The sequence below is a fragment of the Desmodus rotundus genome, chromosome 5 (assembly GCF_022682495.2).
Source record: "Desmodus rotundus isolate HL8 chromosome 5, HLdesRot8A.1, whole genome shotgun sequence".
Taxonomy (NCBI): domain Eukaryota; kingdom Metazoa; phylum Chordata; class Mammalia; order Chiroptera; family Phyllostomidae; genus Desmodus; species Desmodus rotundus.
In genome coordinates this window covers 27,406,321-27,427,497 of record NC_071391.1, presented here as the reverse complement: position 1 = coordinate 27,427,497, position 21,177 = coordinate 27,406,321, and the positions used below count along the sequence as shown (strand labels likewise).

Sequence of the window (21,177 nt, the reverse complement as noted above, 5' to 3'; positions counted from 1 at the left end):
TACTTTGGGTTTCTTCATTTAAGAACTCCTAATATGCATATAGATTAAATAGTCTTTGCCTATTTTCTTGTTATTTTCTCTGAAATCCTTCTTATCTCTTCTTTTTATTTGACACTTAAATTTTTCTCCCTTTTATCTTCAAAGTCATTATCTGTTATGCTTATTTGATCTTGCATTCCTTCTAGTCTAGTCTTCATATTTAAATGGTTATTAAAATTTTTTCCTAAATATATCACCCTCTTTTTGAATTTCTAATCTCATGTAGGTTATTTTTAATATACTGTATCATTTATTAATGATATAATTGTATCCTTTAATATATTGTGTCATTATTTTGGTTCATTATATAGCTATAAGTAGAAAATAGAAGTTAGAAATAGAAATATATATATTAGCTTTTGAGGGAATATTTTTCTGACATGTATTTTCTATAGGTATGCTATTTTGCTATTTATTCTCTTTTCTAAAATAATAACTATGAGGCTAAATCTTAATATTTTATGTTGCTAATTTTTATGTGAAATCTGTTTTCTTAACTATTAAAGAGGGATATGATTCAGAAACCTTTGCAACTTATGGTTTTAAGCTGTATTTCAAAACTGTGGCTGATGGCATTCTAAGACCTCCTGGTTCCTCTCCTTCACTTTCATCTGGACTTTCTTGTTACTTTGTCCCTACAATGCTCAATTGGGAGTGTTTTTTCTCAGAAGGAAACTTAATCATGGAAGGGAGTTCTGTAAATTTTTAAGTTCGTAGGGCCCAGAATATTCCAGTCCCTGACCATGAACTTCTTGTGCTCAGCTATACTGGAATATGAAAATCCCCCCTCGGGTTTAATTGGCATTCTCAGATTGCCCTGTTGCATTTTCCAGTAAGTATCTGTTAGCAATCTGAAAAGGTTTCAGCTCCATCAGGTACCCGCTTGCTTCCCTCTGCTTTCTCCTACACAGTTGCTGATACCACATGTCATGAGTTTGGAAGGTCTATCTCTACCTGCTCATGGGTGGGGGGGGGGGTCATGGATATATCTTCTCACCTAATATTGTCCCTGTGTTTTGGGGTTTACACTGTAGATGTTTTGCTGGGAGAATTCAGAGAAATTAAAATCTATGTCAGCATCGTAGCCTCAAAATCTTCCTCATTTACTTTACATGTTTATATCTCATAGAGATTAATGTATAAATTTAGTGGATTGAGTGAGAACACATGAGAAAGGTTACTTCTGTTTTTCTAGTTTGTGTTTGGGAATATTAATTCTCACCTAAAAAAGGGTACGAACTTTTACATGTTAGGAATAAATGCAATGTAAATATGTATCCATAATGCAAGTAGACCTGAAAGATAATGATTTTTAAAAACAAACTTTAGTGATTTGGCCAACTATTGTTTACAAATAACCATAACCCTCCTCTAGAAACAGGACAATGATAATGGATGGCTAAAGTAGTCACGACTGAAGTACACCTAAAATACATAATTTATGTCAGGATTAAAAATATAGTCAGACAACCAGGGAAATAACACAATTTACTATTATAGAGTCCATGTTTTCATTCAAAAAACATTTTTGATAGAGAGTTCATTGCTATGAGATAAAGAATATGTTCAAACTCAGTTCCCTAAAGTATTGAGGTATTTTTTGTAAGACTTTGCAGGACAGCAAGGGAAGCAGAAATATGAACGGAAGCCAAAAGTAGACAGAGCAAACTTTCTCTCCACTTCTGCCCAGACTGAACTTGTCTCACTGCTGCGAGGCCACGTTCTCTCCCTCCATTGGGCCTCCTGACAAGCCATTTGTTCTGCCTGCAATGACCTTTTCTCTTCTAGGCAAATCCTATTCAATCTTCAGGTCTCCATTTAATCTTCGCTTCTTTACTCCCGTAACACCTTGGATTTTAGCTATGAAAATGAATCACACTAATTCATCTCCCCCATACACTGGAAGTTCCATGAGGTATAAACCTATTCTTCTCTCTTCTGTATCCTCAGTCCCGGGCCCATCGTATGAGTCTAGTAAATGGTAATGGAAAACTAAATGTCTAGAGCTCTGGTGAGTGACTGCATCTGGGAAGTCATATGTGGAGTGACACAACTATAATTATGGGTAGTACACATTATGATATCCTTTGGATGGTTAACTATAAAACCTTTTGTTTATTTTTACTAGTGGATCATTTTGCATATTAAAATTTAAAAATTAAAAATAAGATATGAACATTATGCTTTCAATCTCTTGGGATAGTAATAATGTTCAAAAGAAAGTATTTTTTCACAATTTGACAAGAAAAGCTTGTAGTGGGTCAACATGGGGGGGGTTGTAGCTGCTGGTGACATAAATCCAGGTTACAGGTAGAGAACATCTTTTTATGTAAGTAGTACTTCAAAAATGAAAAAAGATTACAAAGAAATTCAGCATGATTTTCCAAGTGTGAGCCACTAATCAAAAAAATTTAAAAATCTATCATCAAGTCCTGATCAGTGTGGCTCACTTGGTTGGGCAACATCCCACAAAGCAAAAAGTCTATGGTTCGATTCCTGGTCAGGGCATATGCCCAGGTTACAAGTTCAATCCCCAGTCCAGGTGCATACCAGAGGCAACCAATCGATGTTTCTCTCTCTCATCAATGTTGCTCTCCCTCCCTTCCCCTCTCTCTAAAAATAAATAAATAAAATCTTTAAAAAACTATCATCAAAGGTATAAAGGAAAAATCTAGTAAAAACAATATTTAAGCATCCTATGAATGCTGAAGGTTTTTAATTTGCCACCAAGTACTATTAATATCATGAAATATAATATATCTATGACTGGCCATCTAGATTATGGTGAATCTAATAAATTAGTTTTAAAACCAAGAGCCCATAAAATATTCTCTGAAAATAATACAGGAGCTTTTGACAAAACCCTTGAATAGAGAAAAATATAAGGGAAATTTCTAATTAAATGTTGAGAATGACACCTTGTACTTTTAGCTCAGTGGTTTGTTGAAAATAGCATCTTTGTTTAGCTTTCTTAAGAACAGCATCTTTGGTGAAAGCAGGATTATTTGTAGCATGATACCAAGCAGGTCTAGACCATCGGGTTAAGATGCTGTGCTGAGCTTGTCTCTTCAGCTTCAGGAGAATCTGGCCCTGCATTTCCCCTTCAATCATAAGAATGCTTGATGATCTGCTTGAGTAGTTGCCTTACTTGGAACACTTTTAGAATATGTCTCTAATAAGAGATGTGTGTAAGTACACCCTCATCTCAGTCAAGCTCCACAAGCGGACTTCTAAAAATTAGTTTCTACACAAGCCGATGGATTGTGTTTGCATTTGTTTCTGCTGTGTGTCATTGGAGATTTGGATTTGAGACGGATAAGTGAAAGCTTAGAGTCATAGACCCTCAGCAGCAGCCTTCTTGGCATGATCCACTTCTATAAGGAAAGGTAGACCAAATGACATGTCTAGGATTTTTCCAGACTTATGCTAAGACTATTAGGTGAATGCTTTGTGATTGGAACTGGCAAGCTCCTTTCCCAGGATTTATCATTGTGTATGAGCACAGACTTTCAGACTACATATCCCATACCAGGTCTAAGATACTTTAGAGCTAAAAAATGTTTGTCATCCCCTGCCAGTTAGCTCAGAGGGCCGGAGAACGGCTCTGATGAAGCCAAGTCACAGGTCTCTTCCCTGCAGAAGCCAGTTAATGTCAAACAAAGAAGAAAGTTGTTCCCTGCTAAAGCTTGCACCATGAATCTCAGCCAGTTCTTGGCTGCAGCAAAACTCAGTTAGCTTACTCTTGATCACAGCAGAAACCAGGAATGAGAATGTAGGTGAATCAATGCAAAACTATCATCACTTTTGAAAAGATAATTTAAATACAGTCATTTCCTACTGACAGTGTCAACAGCAGTATCTTCTTAGTCAGAAGATATTAAATATATATTCTGCAACTTGAGGAAATTAGGATTTTTGTCTCCTTAAATTCCTTCCTATGTGTTGATAATTCTTGGAATGCTGATGTTGACAACATCTGAATCTGTATCATGTATGGGATGTAGAGTGGCATGACCTTTGTAGAGAATATGTATTTCTTGGCTACAGCCACTATATATAATGGATTGCTTGGCTCATACTTGAGATGAGTTGCAGCAGGGCTATCTATACTCCTCCACTTTTCACTGGGTCTCGTTGCAGTTTATGGCCACAAGTGGACAGCTCTTTACCCTCTCCTGCAATATACCAGACTTTCCATCCTGAATTTAAATGAGAAAAAAAGAAGAGCAAACTAAGTAGTTTCATTCTCAACCTCAGAGAATGAGGAGAAAACCCAACCTTTTCTCTTCAGATTCCTCTGCCTAAAATAGATGTCCCAGAAATTCATACTTCTGCTTTCCTGATTTTATTCAAATTTCTGTGAAAAATTCCAACTCTTTCTAGAGCACTTCCAAAAGCATCATTTCTACCATGATATTCTTCCGGCCCCCAATCCTTATCTCCTTACCTTGCTTTCATTTTTTTTATAGCACTTATCTCTGATATTAGATATGGCCACTGGTTTGTCTCACTCCATTGCAAAACAAAGCCTGGAGTAGAATAAGAGTTCAATATATATTTGTTGAAAATGATTTAATAAGTATAAACAGAAATTAATAAATAGACATTGTAACAGCAATAACATGATGTGCACGTACAGTGACATTTTTGTCGAACTGCCTTGGGTTCATTTAAGAACACTGTTTCCTTCCAATGTCCCATTGTCTTAATCTTTGAGGGGACACCTTACGAAATCTGAATAATGGTTTGTTTCCTTGTCATGGGGTGGCAAGCAATCCCTAGGGCTTTTTGTTGTTGTTGTTGTTGTTGTTAACTAACACTTTTTATTTTTCAAGCCGAGCTATTTTTTGCTAATGGAGATAAAGTTGGCATAACGTAAAGTTAACCACTTTAAAATATGCACTTCTGTGTCATTTAGTGCATTGACAATTATTTCAAACCACTACTTCTATCTAGTCTTAATACATTTTTATCAATACTGCCATTTTTTAAAAAACTATTCATCTTTCTAAAAATCATTATTGTTATTCTATTATAGTTGTCCCAACTTTCCCACTTTGCCCTCCTCTGCTCAGCCCACCCCCGCCCCCACAGCCAATCCCCACGCTATTGCCTATGTCCATGTGTCATTCACGTTAGAGCGGTAGAAAATTAATTCACTACATTGCAAAAATTATAAATAAAGGGAAAGAATCAACATTTTTCTCATTAGCCTATATATGGGGAAAGCAAATAGTAGTTCAGAGAAAAGTAGATCTTAATAAAAGTGTACCAATGTTACAAAAAGAAAGACTTCTAGAGTTCTGTGTCCTGTAATAAAAGAAGATAATGTCATCTATAGTTTTGCCAAAGAGAGAAAATAGAATTTGTCCAAGCTTCTGCATTTAGCTGCCAATTTTCAGAAACACAAAGGACAGGGGAACATGTTGAAGAAGCATGATAAGTAAGAGGTTTTAGGTGAGAGTGATGGAAATGGTTTTGAAATGAGACTGGCAGAGGTGGTGGTTACCGCCATTATAAAGGTATTAAATAAAAAACAATCTGAAATTCCACATATACCTCTTTATAAATTCTGTGCAATAGACAACCGCACTCTGTTTTGGAGTGAAGAAGAGCAGTGGGAGAGGCTGATTCGGAAATGGTTACTTTAGACAAAGAAAGATCGGGCTCTCTTCCTTGGCTCATCATCATTATGGCAATTATTTCATAAAATGAAAAGTTTCCATTTCCCCCATGTATCAAGTTCATTTTAACACATTTCCTCTGGCTTAGCTATGGCCTGCTTAAACATATGTTTCTTGTATTTTACAGACATACTTGGCAAGTGCAAGATAAAATCAACGCAAACAATGTGGCTTACACAACTGGGAAGCTGAGCTTTCACACTGATTACCCAGCCCTCCATCATCCACCTGGGGTAAGGTGAGCCTCAGCGCATTCCACAGGGCAGGCCAAGGACCAATATCCTCTGTTTTGAGGCTAGATTATATTATATAGCTAATTTGTGTTATGTAGGTCTTCTTTCTCCAAACTCAAAGAACCTCTGTACCTAAATCCTGAATAGCTTCACATTCCTAAGGGATAAAAGATTTTCATGTACATTTTTAAACATTTTTTTTGTTTCTCCCTGTAACTAGTGGACTTTTTGCTTTGCCAAGACATTTTACCACAGCAGTACATCTTGAGGTCTTTTCACACATTTATCATTCCCAAGAGAGTTAAAAGAAAAAAATAAAACCAGAGAACAATGTAGGGTTTTCCCCGCAAAGTCATACGGCCATCATTCATATTAGCTATTACTGAAAAAAATATCCCCACGCCATAACTTAGTGGCTTAAAAGAACAACCACTTGCTTAGGTCATGTTTTGACAGTTTGGGCTGCATCTCTCAGGGAAGGTCTGCTGCTGCTGAGTCTGCTGGGGGCCGGTTGGCCGAGGTGGTGGTTGAGATGGCCGGTCCCTGCTCCACGTTCTCTATCGCATCTTCTTCCAGCTGGCTAGCCCCGGCTGAAGCACATGCAGCTGGCAGTATTTCCAGAGAGTGAGCCAAAATCTACAAGGCCTCTCAAGACCCAGGCTAGTAATCAACACAATGTCACTTCTGCCGTGATATTTGGTCAAAGCAAATCATAAGCTTAGCCCAGATTCAAGAGGAGAGGAAGCAGAGTCCACCTTTTATGAAAGAAGCTACAAGGATGGACTACAAGGGGATGTAAGCGCAAGGAGCAGAACATCCTTGTCAAGTTTTTGAAACCATCTACTCCCACATCTATCAGACTCCTCATCAAGGCATGCTCAGCATGGAGCCACAGAGCCCCCAAGAGAATGCCTGGGACCCTCTTCCACTACATTATTACAAAATTGTCATTTTTCTAAACCAGCGACATTTTTACAAAAGCATGATTTTGCTAAACCAAAAAATAAATGGTTAGGAAACTACCTTTGGAAAGGTATTTTGTTCCTAGTTTTAGAACTAAATGGTACTAAATGAGATATTGCACAGAAATCAGTATCTTCAAAGGTAAATGGAAGTGGGAATTTGGGACAATTCTTTAGTTAATGAAGGTAAAATGGGAGGAAATCAAAATTAGTCTGTTTTCATCACATTAACTGAACACGCTTTTTCTGTGCCCTTATTGTTACCCCTTGTCCTCGACAGTATTAATTAAGCTAGTCTAGAATATGACTTTATATTTTAAATGATTTTGTTGATTGTAAAACACCACATGATTTCTTTGAACTAAATGATACTGAATGCTCACTACAGTCACCTTTTTGGGTGGGGTTTGGGGACAGGAAGAGACACACAATGTGATTTGTTTTCATTGTGGTTCAGAAATGTTCTAAAACCCTTAGGGTTAAAAGCCAAACTAACCAGCTCAGTTCATCTGCTCAAGACAGGTTGGAGAAGTTAGAGGCAATGAAGTTTTAGAAAATAGACGAGACAACCAAACTTCTATTTGAACTTTTAAATTATCTGCTCGTTTTTATGAGTTTAGGTTTGTTTCTGGGTTAAAATTGAAAGCCTATGGAAAAGTGATTAAATGACTTCATAAATATTCCTGAAGTAGAGTATAATGCTTGACATGTTCACAGCATTTTATACTTTTTTAAAGCATTTTTTACTGATATGACTTTATCTGATACATTCCTTTAAGGTAGACAGGATGGATCATGTCTTTTTCATGTCAGATGAGGAAATGACACACAGCAAGGTTAAATACTTTCACAGGGTGACGTCTGATTAATAGCGAACTTGGACTTGAACCCTGGCCTCCATCTTTCATTGTACCATATGGGTCTTGAGTTGGACTTTCTAACTTCTATAATTTATGTAATGTGATGATTATTCATAGACACTGTCATACATTACAGACTCTTTAAATGCAGGAACTTAATCTTAGACTTCTCTATATCTCAAGACTTAACACATTTCATGCAATAGAGATGTAACAGATATGCTACAAAGAGCAGGGGGGAGCCACAGATTTGTGCCTGTAGCTATCAGCAAATGGAACATCCAAAGCTAAATGACCCAATAGAAGAGTTTTAAAATAAAAGGTGATTCCCGAAACGTCCAGATTCTAGTAGCAGAATGATCTCAATGTAGGCACTCTTCGTGCATTGTTCAGGTGTCCCTTTTGAATTACTGAGCAGCTTTCGTCCCTAAGTTGGAGTGTTCTAATAACAAGCAGAATTACTCAGTGTTCTTTCAGTCCAGATGCAATGATCTGGATAAGTTACCTGTTGAGAGTTCAGTTTGACCAGTTGGGATCACATGGGGCAGGGACCAGGAGACAGCGTTAATGAAACTCAGATGTTGCTTCGCTGACTCCTTTGTCTGGGCCAAGAGCCACATGCTGCCATGAAGCAACATTTAGAAAGAAAATATTTTGGGTTCTGAATGACTTACATGAAATAAAATTGGGATTTTACAAATCGGGCATGTATTTTCCTTTTCAATTAGCAGGGAAAGCATTGTCCGGCTCCATCAGCATTTCTCTTTCATAAGAAAAAAAAAAGATTACATTAAAATATAAGTCTACAAGAAAAGATTATGACTTGGCCTTGCCAGATGTAAAAGACATCAGTTGACCTTCTTTAAAGATTTATATTTGAAATATTCTATGACTTCATTATGGCAAAGTCTAAAAGGATTTAAAGAACACTCTGATTCTCGCAGAGACAGAGTTGTGCTGTTGTTTTGCCTTCTTGGAGTTTGGTAGATTTGAAGGTGGGATTTTCATTTCATCTTCTTTTGAATCATGCTGTTTCTCCCCTCATTGCCCTGGTAATGAGAGGGTTTTCTGCAATGGCTCGGTCCCCTTAGGCACATATTTTTCTTAGTTTCAAAAAACCTGCATCCATTAAAGGACGGAACTATTATTCATTTAGACCAGTTCTCTCCTAACATCAGAAAATAAGTCATTATCAATCTAAAATGGAAGTTTAAGTTTACAAAACACATGGATACACACCACATAATACTGAACTATTAGGAATACTGTGAAGAGATTCCCCTCTCCATAGGGAAGGAACTTGCTGCCTGGGGATTTTGAGGCAAACAGACCAACGTTTGAACACCAGTGTTACCACGTATTAGCTGAGTTGTAGTAGCTGCCTGATATTTTTCAGCTCTGAGTCTCAGTTTCTTCACTTATCAAATGGAGATGAAAGTATAAATTCTAAGTACTGTAGTGAAGGCTTAATAAATCTAAATTATGTGGTCATAATTTGAGAATAAGCATGTATAAGATTTAAAATATTAAGAAAATTTATGCAGTTTTGGGAGGACGTAGGATTTGTGTTCTAGACCTGCACTATTTCATACAGTAGTCACAAGCCACAAATGACTATTTAAATTGTAATTCAAACTAGTTAAAATTAAATAAAATCTAAGATTCAGCCCCTGGGTCATACTAAGCACACTTTAAGTGCACCCTAGCTATGTGGTCCAGCGACTGCACTCCCATCATTACACAAAGCTGAAATGGGCAGCACTGGTCTAGGCAGGATGGGGATAAACAAGTAAATGGATATTTCTCCACTTGCAATGACATCCCTCGAGTCTGGATATTTGGTCATATTTGCCTCTTCCCTTCTATAAGAACTGTTAGACATTGCTTTTTCTAAATATTTTTTCTCTCAATAAGAATAAAGTTTTCACAGTTGAATAGTTTTAGTTTCCCTAAGCAGAAAATCAGGGTCTAAATATAGATATTAAAAATAACCCATCTATGCTGACTTACCAAAAGGAGTAACATAACCAAATAAATAAACTCCAATCAAAAAAAGTGTTTACTATGTTTTGCTTTTCAAGATGAAATAATGTTAAATGTATGTTTTCTCCTAAATCTTAGTAAAAATAACTACTATCCTTTTGGTTTCTCATTTACAATGTTTCTTGGGTTCATTCATCCTCACAGACCACTCCATCTCATTACCTTCTTATCCTTACACGTGAAGTATCACCTTAGACTCTCACTACTTCCCACCTTAAATAATCTATCCCATGTAACACCGCTGGACTGATATTCTCCAGTTCAGTCTTTACTTCCAAACTCTAAAGCCTTTCACTACCCTCCTCTCAGCACCAAAGTACAATATCCTTCATCTGACTTTCAAGACTCTATGATGAGGTTCCAAATTACCTTTTCCCTGGATCTACTATTCCCAGATATGACCCTCTGCTGAAGCCAAACTTTTTGATACCCAGGGGTGTGATTCTCTCTCTCTATTCTATTCTAAATATTCAACAATGTGCCCATCTTTCTTGACCCAGATGAAATCCCACCTCCTTTGTAAAGCCAACATCACACGCATAAATACCCCAACATGAAGCACTAGCTCCCTGCAGTTATTATCATCTCTGCCTGTTGTGTATGAGTGAACACTAGCATGCCTGTGTCCATGTCTTCAACTGTAACAATGTTTGAACTACAAAATCTTGATAGCAAGCAACGTTTTCTCCCCCGCCCCTTTCTCTGCTGACAGTGACAAATAAAAATTGTTGGTCGATTTTAGTGCATCTATATCTTTCTGTAGCTGTCTTTAAATACAGTGTCAAAAAATAGAAGTATATCTCCTTTTAAATGTATTTCTCTCTATGTCTTTCTGAAGGTTCAGCTTCTCCACTGCATAAAACAAACAGTTACTGGGGGAGATTCGGAAATCGTAGATGGGTTTAACGTATGCCGAAAGCTCAGGGAAAACAATCCTCGGGCATTCCAGATTTTGTCCTCGACCTTCGTGGACTTCACAGACATTGGAGTGGACTACTGCGATTTCTCTGTACAATCCAAACACAAAATTATAGAGTAAGTATTATGTATAAACTTGCCATAGCAATAAAACAGCTGACAGCCAAAGCTTCATTAACCTAAAGCTTAAACAGCAAAAAGCTTCAGTTAACTCCAGAGCTTTATTTTTTATTAATTTTTAATCCAATTTTAGAGGGAAAGGGGAAAAAAGAATCTTTTCACCATAAAAGAATTATTTATTAAATTTCATAAAATCTGTTCTTAATTAATATAAGAGAAATAACTAAGACTTCACATACACTTAAATTCTTCCTAAATTTTAAAAGCTCAGTTCTACACAGTCATACCCAGTCTGATTGCCCCAGTCAGAGCACTTCCAGCCAGAAGTGAAAGAATCCGATGCAGTAGACAGCTCCAGGAGTTAAACAGTGTGATCTGAAATTAATCTCCTTTTCCTTCACCTCTCAGCTTTTCCATCCTTTTTGTTGGCTTCATTTGCAAAGACAATCAATGGGAATTCCAAGTTTTCAATATTCTTAGAGCTAGTAATCACAACAGAGAGAAAACACTTATTTCCCAGTAGCCACAACAAAGCTCAGTGATTCACCGCCCAGTTTGCGTTCAAGTGCACCCTCGAACAATTGCTGCAGAGAGAAAGTCAGACAATTCTGATTAGCTGTTCCTGGGCCACATACTGATCTCTGGAGCAAGGACAGCCGCGTGTGAACCCCATGGGCTGAGATGAAACAGGGATGTCTCCCCAAACTGAGGCCAACAATCCTATGTTCCCTACGTAGAACGTTTGGCGTTCTGTTTTCAGTGGGCGTTACTTGATCATAAATGTTTAAGTATATACAAAGGCCACGAGTGTATCCTTTTATTTGAAAATTACCTTACATTGCGTTTCTAGCACATGGTTGATTTAATCAGATCCCATTGTGAATTTTAAAGTGTTTATAATTTTAGAACTGACTTTATATGCTTCTTTTAGGAGAAATAGCCATCTAAAATGAAAGTAAACACAGTTAATCAATAATCAAATTTCCAGCATACTAACTCGGCCGTCTAATATACACATAGAGCCTTTACTTATTCATTCAAGAAATATTTATCGAGGCCAACCACTCTTCTCGGTGCTTGGCATACATCAGTGAAGAAAACACAGGCCCTTGCCCTCATGCAGCTTACAATCTAACAGAGAAAAGGAAAGCTAGAAATTTTAAAACAAAGACTAACATTAAGTACCCAAGAAAAAGGGAAAAGCAGGGCAAGATAAGGAGAATTTATAGGACCAAAGACTTAGGGAGGATAGAAATTGCATCACTGAACAATGTGGCGAGGAAAAGCTTCACTGAGTAGGTGATATTTTAATGGAAACATAAAAGAATGAGGCAGATTGTCCAGAAGGTAAGCAGTGTGCTCAAACAACAAGAGCGAAGGAGCTAAGAAGGCCCGAGGACCTGTCTGGTGCAATCAAGGAAAGCAAAGGGACAGGGAAGGGCATAGTATTAAGAGAGGAGGTCAAATGGGGCAAGTTCATGTAGAGCCTTGTTAGTCTTTGTAAGTCATTGGATTTCACTGGGGTGCTGCTACAAGACTTTAACCAAAAGAGAGATATATACATTTATACAAATGTATATACATTTAAAATCCATCATCTTGACTGCTGTGGTGAATGGAGTGTAAAGAGCAAAGAGTGGAGCAGGAAGACCAGGTAGGAAGCTACCGCAGAACTTCTAGTTAAAGGGGAGGGTGCCTTGACCGTGAGTGGTCCAAGTGGTGATAGTGGGAGTGTGAAGAAGGGTGCTTTGGGGATATATTTTGTAGGTCAAAGGAGCATAGTTTTCTGTTACAATAGATGCGTGGTGTGAGAGAAAGAGAGACAGACATCAAAAATAAATTCTAGCTCAGAATAACTTTCTCTGAGAGGTCAGTCATTGAGGTGGGGAAGAGAAATAACTTTTGTATTACTAGTTTTAACATGACGGTTTTAATTAGTCAGAAGTTATCTTAAAAACCCATGAGAGACAGAGAAAGACCAATACTAAATGATTTCACTTACATATGGAATCTAAAGAACAAAATAAACAAAACAGATACAGACTCATAGATACAGATAATAAACTAACGGTTGCCAGAGGGGAGGGAGTTGGGGAGGGGGTGTTGAAAACATGAAGAGATTAAGTAGTTACAGAGTGTCATGGGGATGGGAAGTACAGCATGGGTAACATAGTTGATAACATTGTAATAACTATATATGGTTCCAGATGGGTGCTAGACTCATCAGGAAGGATCCACTGGGGGGAAGAGAACTGTGAACAAATTTTAATTTTGTTGTAGCACACTATGATTGTGGTGGTGCAAGGATTAGTGACAAGAGGCAAAAACCTGGACTACTGAGTGAGATTAACCTAATGTTCACCATCTGAATCTCTATTTGGCTTTCTTATTTTGGGTAGAAAAAGTCCAGAATTGGCTATTTTTAAGGCTTTTTGTTCTTTGGATTCCACTTATACGTGGAATCCAAAGAACAAAGTAAACAAAACAGATATTCAATGCCTTAGGATATCCGGAGACTATCAAATGGTTAACATTAACTTGCTTAAAAATGTATTTTTAACAGCAGGAGAGGAAACAAAGAGAATTTTCAGTGAATCAAGAGCCTTGGTCACTCCATGTTTGGGTTCATTCCATTTTTTTGTGATTAAATTCTGTAATTATTTTGGGATGTTTATGTCCCGTCTAGTACAAAAAGACCTTGGCAGCTGTTGACAGAGTTAAGTACAGGACAAGGGAAAAAAGAACAGATAAACTTGCTCAAAAATAATAATGGTAAGATTAAGCAATAACAATACTTCTTAGTGGTTACAAATTCAATCACAGGAATAAAACTCCTTCTCTGTTAGTGGTACAATTTTGGTCAAGTGACGTCTGTTGGCTAAACTACAGTGAAAAAAAGGGGGGGGGGAGATGGGGGAGCCAGTAAAAAGGGAGTAATATTAATCCCCACCACATACAGTTGAAGTGGGAATTAATAGAGATAATAAATGAATGCTCTCTTCTGACTCAGAAAGGGCAGAATATATTTTAGCTGCTATAATTTCCATAAAGTTCCACCCATTTACCAGTGATAGATTTCAATTTCAGCTGCGAGTTTCTTAGAAACTAAAGAAAGAAACATTTAACTTGCAAGATTCAAGATGCTTCTAATCTGACACAAATACATTTTTACTACAGATCCTCAGAAAATGGGATGTAGTGGGCAATGCTATAGTGACATTTTGAATATCAATATCTCTCAATGAGACAAAATATTGTAACAAACGAGGAGGAATTACAGCGCCAACTGATTGTAGGAGGTCATTCCACAGTCCTTTCACTGTGTTCTTTTGTTGGCATCACTGATGATCTTTTGCTGGTTTGCAGTTACCATGTTGCTGGTTTATATTTAAGTTCTTGTACTTCATGTATAGTTAATATATAGCAAGTCTTTCTTCATTTTGTGGGGCTTTCACCCTTCCTCAGCGCGTAACCCTGCACTGGGACCTTCCTCTCATTCTGTTGTACAAATAATTTCCTTCTTACAAAGAGTCAATTTTAGGTCGCTCTCCAAGATGCCAGTCACTCGTCTCCTTTAACATTTTTCAATCATCAAAATAATGTCTTCTCTAGACCTTGTAGCTAATTTGCTCTCTATTTCCCCTCATGTCCTTTCTGAGATGCTACATAACGAGTTTGTGTCTTGTTTTCTCAGACAGAAAGTGCATACCAGGTGAAAGGAAGCTGAGACTGTGTCTCACACACACACACACACACACACAGAGAAAATTGATGATTTTTGCTTATATAGGTGAATTCATGGAAATGAAATCTTCACACAATGTACCAGGGGGAAGCCCCTGGAGGAGGTTAGTGTAGCTTCTACCTAGTTCGCCACCATCCTCGCTCTCCCATAAACAGCTCCTAAGGCCCAAGAAGTTTCAAAGTCATACGTCCTTGTCAGTGACATGGAAGATGGCACCAAGAATGTACCTCAGACTAGACTCCTTTCCTCAGTTTCCGCTTCTGTAAACTAGGGATTGAACTAGAAAAGTGTATTTCAAACCTTTAAAAAATAGATGTTTCTTTCCACTAATGCTCCAATAAAACCATACTTAAAACCCCAGTAAATTAAACATATAAAGTGATGGACTTAGGAACTTATGAAAATATTCTAATATGTTAAAGCTACTATTTAAAGAATGAGGAATGAATTCATTTTCTTCAATATAAAATAATAAAAAGTTTTTATCCGAAGTCTTCAATATTGTTTATTTTAAATTAATGTGAATCATTCTGGCATTTAGGTGGTAAGATTTCAAAGGATGCTTGCTAAATGGATAAGTAAAAAAAAATACATTGTGCCACAGATAACAGTCACATCTTCTGTTCATGTGTTTGGATTCTTGAATATTGTGTTTCCAAATCATCTTTCAGGACAAATTAACCCTTAAAATGTCAGTGGATACTTTGTGACTCATGTATTTAATGTTTTCTCTTTAAACAAATAGATTAGATGATAAAGGCCAAGTGGTTCGCATCAACTTCAACAATGCAACGAGAGACACGATATTTGATGTACCTGTTGAAAAAGTTCAGCCTTTTTATACTGCTCTGAAGGAGTTTGTGGACCTCATGAACTGTAAAGAATCCAAATTTACTTTTAAGATGAATACAGGTCAGTGAATATGGTTTCTCAAACAACTGAAAGGATGTATTTTCCTCTATCTTAACCACTTAGAGCAACATGGAGAGCTGTTTTTTTGAGCATGAACTATGGGACATTACAGTAGAATCTTGGTTAGCAGCCAACTTGCTTAAAGAGCATACTCCCGGCCCTCACTCCTGATTCTCCAGACTTTAAAATATTCATGTTTATCAAAGCTCTTAGGTACTCCTTAAGCACACCAAAATTCAATAACCTCCAACCTAAAAAATAAACACTTGAAAGACAAGCTATAGGCCAAATGAAATCTCATGTCTGATATTAAGACTGATGACTTATATTTTCTATCCTGATAACCAATCAATATAAACTGAAGCTTGTACTCAATTATTCTATCCTGGTAAACGAATAAAATTACCCTCATGGTTCTCACTCTAAACTGCCTGAGTGGTTTTTGCTCATTAAGCTTATCTGATCTGGCAGACTAGTGCTACCTGAAATTAAGCAGTACTTGAACTATTCCAGCTACTTGAAATACAGGAGCAGAAAGCATTGTGTTTTTCCTGGACTATATTGACTCAGTGAAGTGACATCAGACTCCAGGCCTTTGATACTTAAAATAAAAAGCATAATTTCTCTCTGCGATTATTTCGACCAAGTGGAAGATTCTTTTCACTTGTGATTATTTTTTAATTGATTGTGGTACAATACAATAATGCTAAAAATACCCGTGCACCTGCTGCTTTATTATTCTTGGCAATCATGCCAGGTTGATTTTAAGAGCAGTAATGGGTAAAATGGAAATACCATGCAAGAAAAATACAAAATAGTTAGGAGCTGGAATCCAAGCGTCACCATTTAATGGCATCATAGCTTTGGGCAAATCCCTCAACTCCTCAGAACCTCAGTTTTCTCATATATGAAAAGATGAGATAATATTCTCTTTTTATGATTCCTCTGAGGCTTAGAAATAATATACATGAAATACCAGAAACATGGAAGACCAAACCAAGAATGTCACTATTTTTATAATTATTTGAGGCTGTTAAGCTGAAAATAAATATTTCTAAGGAAGAGATAAGTAGCAGTCAAGAAGAACAATTCAAAAGTTTTACACAGAGATACTATTTCAAGTAAGAACTATAAAAGTGTCCACAGGAGCCTGCCAGGCTATGTAGTTTAAATGTTACAATGTCTAAAGCTGTTTGTACCCTGTGGCCTGATTTGTGTGAAAAGTGGATGTATGGGTTTTATGTAAAGAAATAAACATACTCTTTCTTGATGTGAACTGAGTAGCAACAATATTTCACTTTTGTATTTTCTAGCTCTGCAAAATTTAAGACATGATAATTCATACTGAAAAACTCCTTTGTCTAGGTGACGTGATTACTTTTGATAATTGGCGCTTGCTTCATGGTCGAAGTAGCTACGAAGTCGGAACTGAGATATCCCGCCATCTAGAAGGAGCTTATGCTGACTGGGATGTGGTAATGTCCAGGCTTCGCATCTTAAGGAAGAGCATCCAGAACAGAGACTGAATCTTCTGACTATCATTTCAGTAAGATTCCAAAGAGTGTACTTCGTAAGGATGTCTCCACAGGCCATAATCCATGCCATTTACATATTAATTTCTTTAAACTGTGTGTCACCTTTCTCACAAGAATTTTTTCTATGTAATCACCTCTAATGCCAACTCTTTACATGTGTGTGGCAGTGTTCTCTCTTTTCCAAACAAGGCATGCCTTCTGCTCTGGCACTTGTATGATCTAATTTCTTGTGCCCATCAATGAGTCTTCAGAATGCCTAGAAATAGTTTTGTATCAAATAAAACCTTTCCTGAAGTTACACCATTTTAAAGAAAGCTCTTGTTTCAAATAAATCTTGTGTTCCAAGTAAAACTTATCTCGTATAAGACATGGTTTTGCTCTGTTGTCCATGGGGTCTCATCTTTCATGACTGTATATGGCTGCCTTCAGCATGCTTGAGAAAAGACGTCACATTTTCAAAGATTTGTTTTTTTACTTTTGTTAAAGAATTCTATTACCCAAATTTCCAGACCTCACAGACCTGGTGATCTTAAAATTTCCTTTAAACTTAAATGATGACACCGAACCCAAGCATGCCAAATTCAGAAGAAATCTAGTTCCCCTAAGTACCTGTGTTCCCTTCCCCGTCCCTGTCAGGAAGGGCAGCCTCAGCATTACTATTTGCTGAAATCCCAGTGGTATGTAGACTTTTAATCCATATATTTTGGGCCCTCACCAAAGCTCCTATTTTGAAAGTCTTAACCACTGCCACTATGGCTGAACTCTACCTATTTCCTTAAGACCAAGTCAAAACACAACTTCCAATTGTGTTTTAACTTTTGCTTCACACTCACAGTGCACCCACAGCACTGGGAGCCTGGGCCGAGAGTGCCCTAAGCCCGTGGCAGCACACCCCTCTGATTCTCTCAGCTCTGGCACTGAGTCCACATTGCCAGCTCAGACACCCCTTCCCTTATAACACTGCCCTTTTCTGGGGCCTTCATTGTCTTTTGCTATAATCTGGTCTTGATTGGAGCTACTATAGTATATCACCCACTTGATTCCTTTGAACTTCAAAAAGAATTGGTTGGGTTCTCAATCCCATCTCTCCTAACACACTCCTAGAATGAAAGCCAGGTGAGTTCAAAGGGACATGGCCTGTTCTAAGAGAGAGCATTCAATACCTAAAATAATTCTCTGGAGTGACCCTAGCTCCATTGATCCACAGCATCTAAACCCTAAGCACTCGCCAAGAGAAAGTGACTCATTATACTTCTATTCACTCAAAAGATATGTATCATATACATACCTGGTACATGTCAGGCACTCTACTAGACCAAGGATACCAAGGACTTGAGATGTGCCTGCTTACAGGCTGGTAGGGGAACAGATAAGGATATAGATGAGGATATGTTATGTCAACAGAATGGTCTGCAGGAAACCTAATCATAGTTTTCCAGGCAAAGATGGGGAAATGACGTTCCAAGCCAAAGGACAGAAGAAGCACAGAGACTTGACAGCGAACACAGCGCATGCGTTGACACACAAGTGAGAGAGTAGAATATAACAGGGGCATAAATTCTGGAATTGGGTCCGAGGTTCAAATCATACTAATGGCCATCAGTTGTTAACTGTGTATCTTTGGACAAATTACCTCTCCTCTTAAGCTTTAGTTTTTCTATCGATTAATGCAACTAGCAATAGTTCTTATATCATTAATCTTTGGTAAATGAAGAGCTCATGTAGAGCATTGTTTTCCCAAACTTCTCGGATGGTGAGGGTCACCATGATGCTTCTTTGTTGTGTTGCGTTGTGTTTTTTATTGCAACTTCCCAGGCTCATTCCCTGAGGATCAGGATTCGGTGGGTCTGGAAATAGGGCCCAGGAATAGTAATTTTAGCAAGCATCCCTGGTGATACATATCATCAGAGAACTTTGGAAAATATCGATTTAAAGCTTTTAGCATAGTTCCTAGCTTAGGGTAAGTGCTCAATAGATGTTAACTATTATTAGGTCTAATAACACAGGTTGTAAAAAGCGGGGGGTTGGGGTGAGAAGAGATCTATGAGGCTGCAGACAGAGATGGGAGCCAAGTCACGAAATGTTGAAACATGTGTTACACTAACGAGTCGATATTAATCTTGAAAGCAATGAGGACCCATTTAAAGTCTTTCAAGCAATAAAGTGCCTTGATCACATATTCATTTTGTAAAGATCCATCTGGCTACATTGTGGAGGGAATTGTAAATGAGAAAGACTAGAGGCATAAATCCACTTATGAGGTTATAAATCTACTGCAGCCAGCCAGATGAGAAACTAAGAAGCTTGAATTAGAATGCTGGGAGAGGGTACAGAGAGATACTAAGAAGGCTGATCTAGGGGACTTGATGACGATGACCCACTGCAAGTGATGAATGAGGGGGATTTCTAAGATGTCTCCCAGGATTCTAGTTAGGAGAAATGAACAGTGATTCTGTGCCCAAGGAGAGAAGCCACAATAGCAGAAGCAAGCTTGTGGGCAAGAAAATGAACCCAGTTTTGAACAGACTGAACTTGCATTGCCCATGAGCCATTTCATTTAGCAGCTGATACATATACACATGCAGCTCAGGACAAAGACCTGGATTGGAAAACTCTACTTGGAAAGTACGTAGATGGTGGATGACATCATCACTTGTTTTCCTGGAGACATTTCATGATTGTGACCAAGGTTATAAGCCTCATGGTATGATGATAAGCTAATTATATTGGCCTAGTTTGTAGAATCAGTTACACTCTATACATAAAGAATCAGGTGGCTTGTACTCAAAATCAGCTAGACCTGTTATATGTTGTATTTTGTCATTAGAAGACAGTGTCTTAAGGCAGCACCTCACAGACTGGCTGTTTCCTTCTCTGTTGAAAAATTATTTCTCCCTGGAAAGGAAGGACAGAAGGATTGGATACAGTTGCAACAATTTCTGAAGTGTTATATAGGACATGACATATTATGGGCTATGGGATCTGGTGCTGACTAAAGATGATTAGGTTTCCTGGATATAACAGTCTAAAAGATTTGACTTTCCCCCAAACTCATAATAGATCTGACGTAACTTGGACTGGAATTTACCCCTATTTGGCAGCATGGACTCGCTGCCTGTTCCATTTCTCTAATTTGACTTAGAGAATATTGACTTCTTGGCTGGTTAATTGGAATAACTCTACATGTCACCAGAATGACAAGTCACAAGGTATCTTCATTGATCTCTACTTCTCCCCCTAGGCCACTAAACAGTGAGTAAATAAATACCTACTAGATACTTAGGGAGAATGTATGCAACCGAACAAGTTCTATGGAAAAACTGAGTGACACTGAGAGTAATTTCTCAGTTCAGGAACTTCAACTAAGAAACAGGAGGCATTTTATAAACAAAAATACCCCTTTATGTCATCCTCAAAGAAGTATCCTTTTGAGGATAAATTTGAACTGTAAGTTCTTGCAATGAAAATGTGATTTCATGGGACTTAATGGCTTAGAGCATATCTCTGGTTCTTTGCATGTGTTTTTCTATCTGCCTGGAATCCTCTTTCCTACCACCTTTTATGCCTGGAAGACTTCTTGTCTTCCTTCAAAATTCCAGCTTAAGTTTCACCCTCCCCTCTCCCCCCGTGAATCCTTCTCTGGTTCTCCCAGTCATGCTTAAACACCCTTTCCTCAGGCCCCCACTGAGCCTTACACACTACACATTTTTATATTCACCCATTCTAGCAATACTCACGCATACCTACTTTGCGCCAGACACTATTCAGGGTGCTGGTGCTCAAGACGGACATAAGGGACTCATAAAGCTAATGGTCCAGGAATATCAAACACTGCTCAAATAATCACAGAAATAAATTACTAATTCTGGTCAATGCTGTGGATAAAAAGTCCAGGAAGCTACAAGATCATAAAATAAGAAGACAGAACTAATCTCCAGGGAGTGGGGCTCAAGGAAGGCCTCCCCTGAGGAATAATTCTTTTGAGCTATTTGATGAAGGATGATATATAATAATGATACTTTTGGCTTCAATTCATAGAAATTCTGAATCTAACAATAGGAAATTTTTTATCTCACAAAACGTGAAGTCCAGGATCTAAGGCTGGCTCCCCTCATTGTACCTCCCC

General features: G+C 37.8%; 1 protein-coding gene across 3 annotated transcripts in view; it reads left to right on the top strand.

Annotated features, from left to right (window-relative positions):
* Positions 1-17,396, top strand: part of BBOX1 (gamma-butyrobetaine hydroxylase 1) — a 56,156-nt gene extending 38,760 nt beyond the window's left edge. For all 3 annotated transcript variants that reach the window (XM_045194223.2, XM_024559051.4, XM_045194222.3), the window contains exons 5-8: positions 5,851-5,956; positions 10,660-10,856; positions 15,350-15,516; positions 16,882-17,396. In XM_045194223.2, coding sequence (XP_045050158.2) covers positions 5,851-5,956; positions 10,660-10,856; positions 15,350-15,516; positions 16,882-17,042 — 631 coding nt within the window. In that variant the 3' untranslated portion in view covers positions 17,043-17,396. The remainder of the gene's footprint in view (positions 1-5,850; positions 5,957-10,659; positions 10,857-15,349; positions 15,517-16,881) is intronic.
* Positions 17,397-21,177: the final 3,781 nt, after the last annotated feature.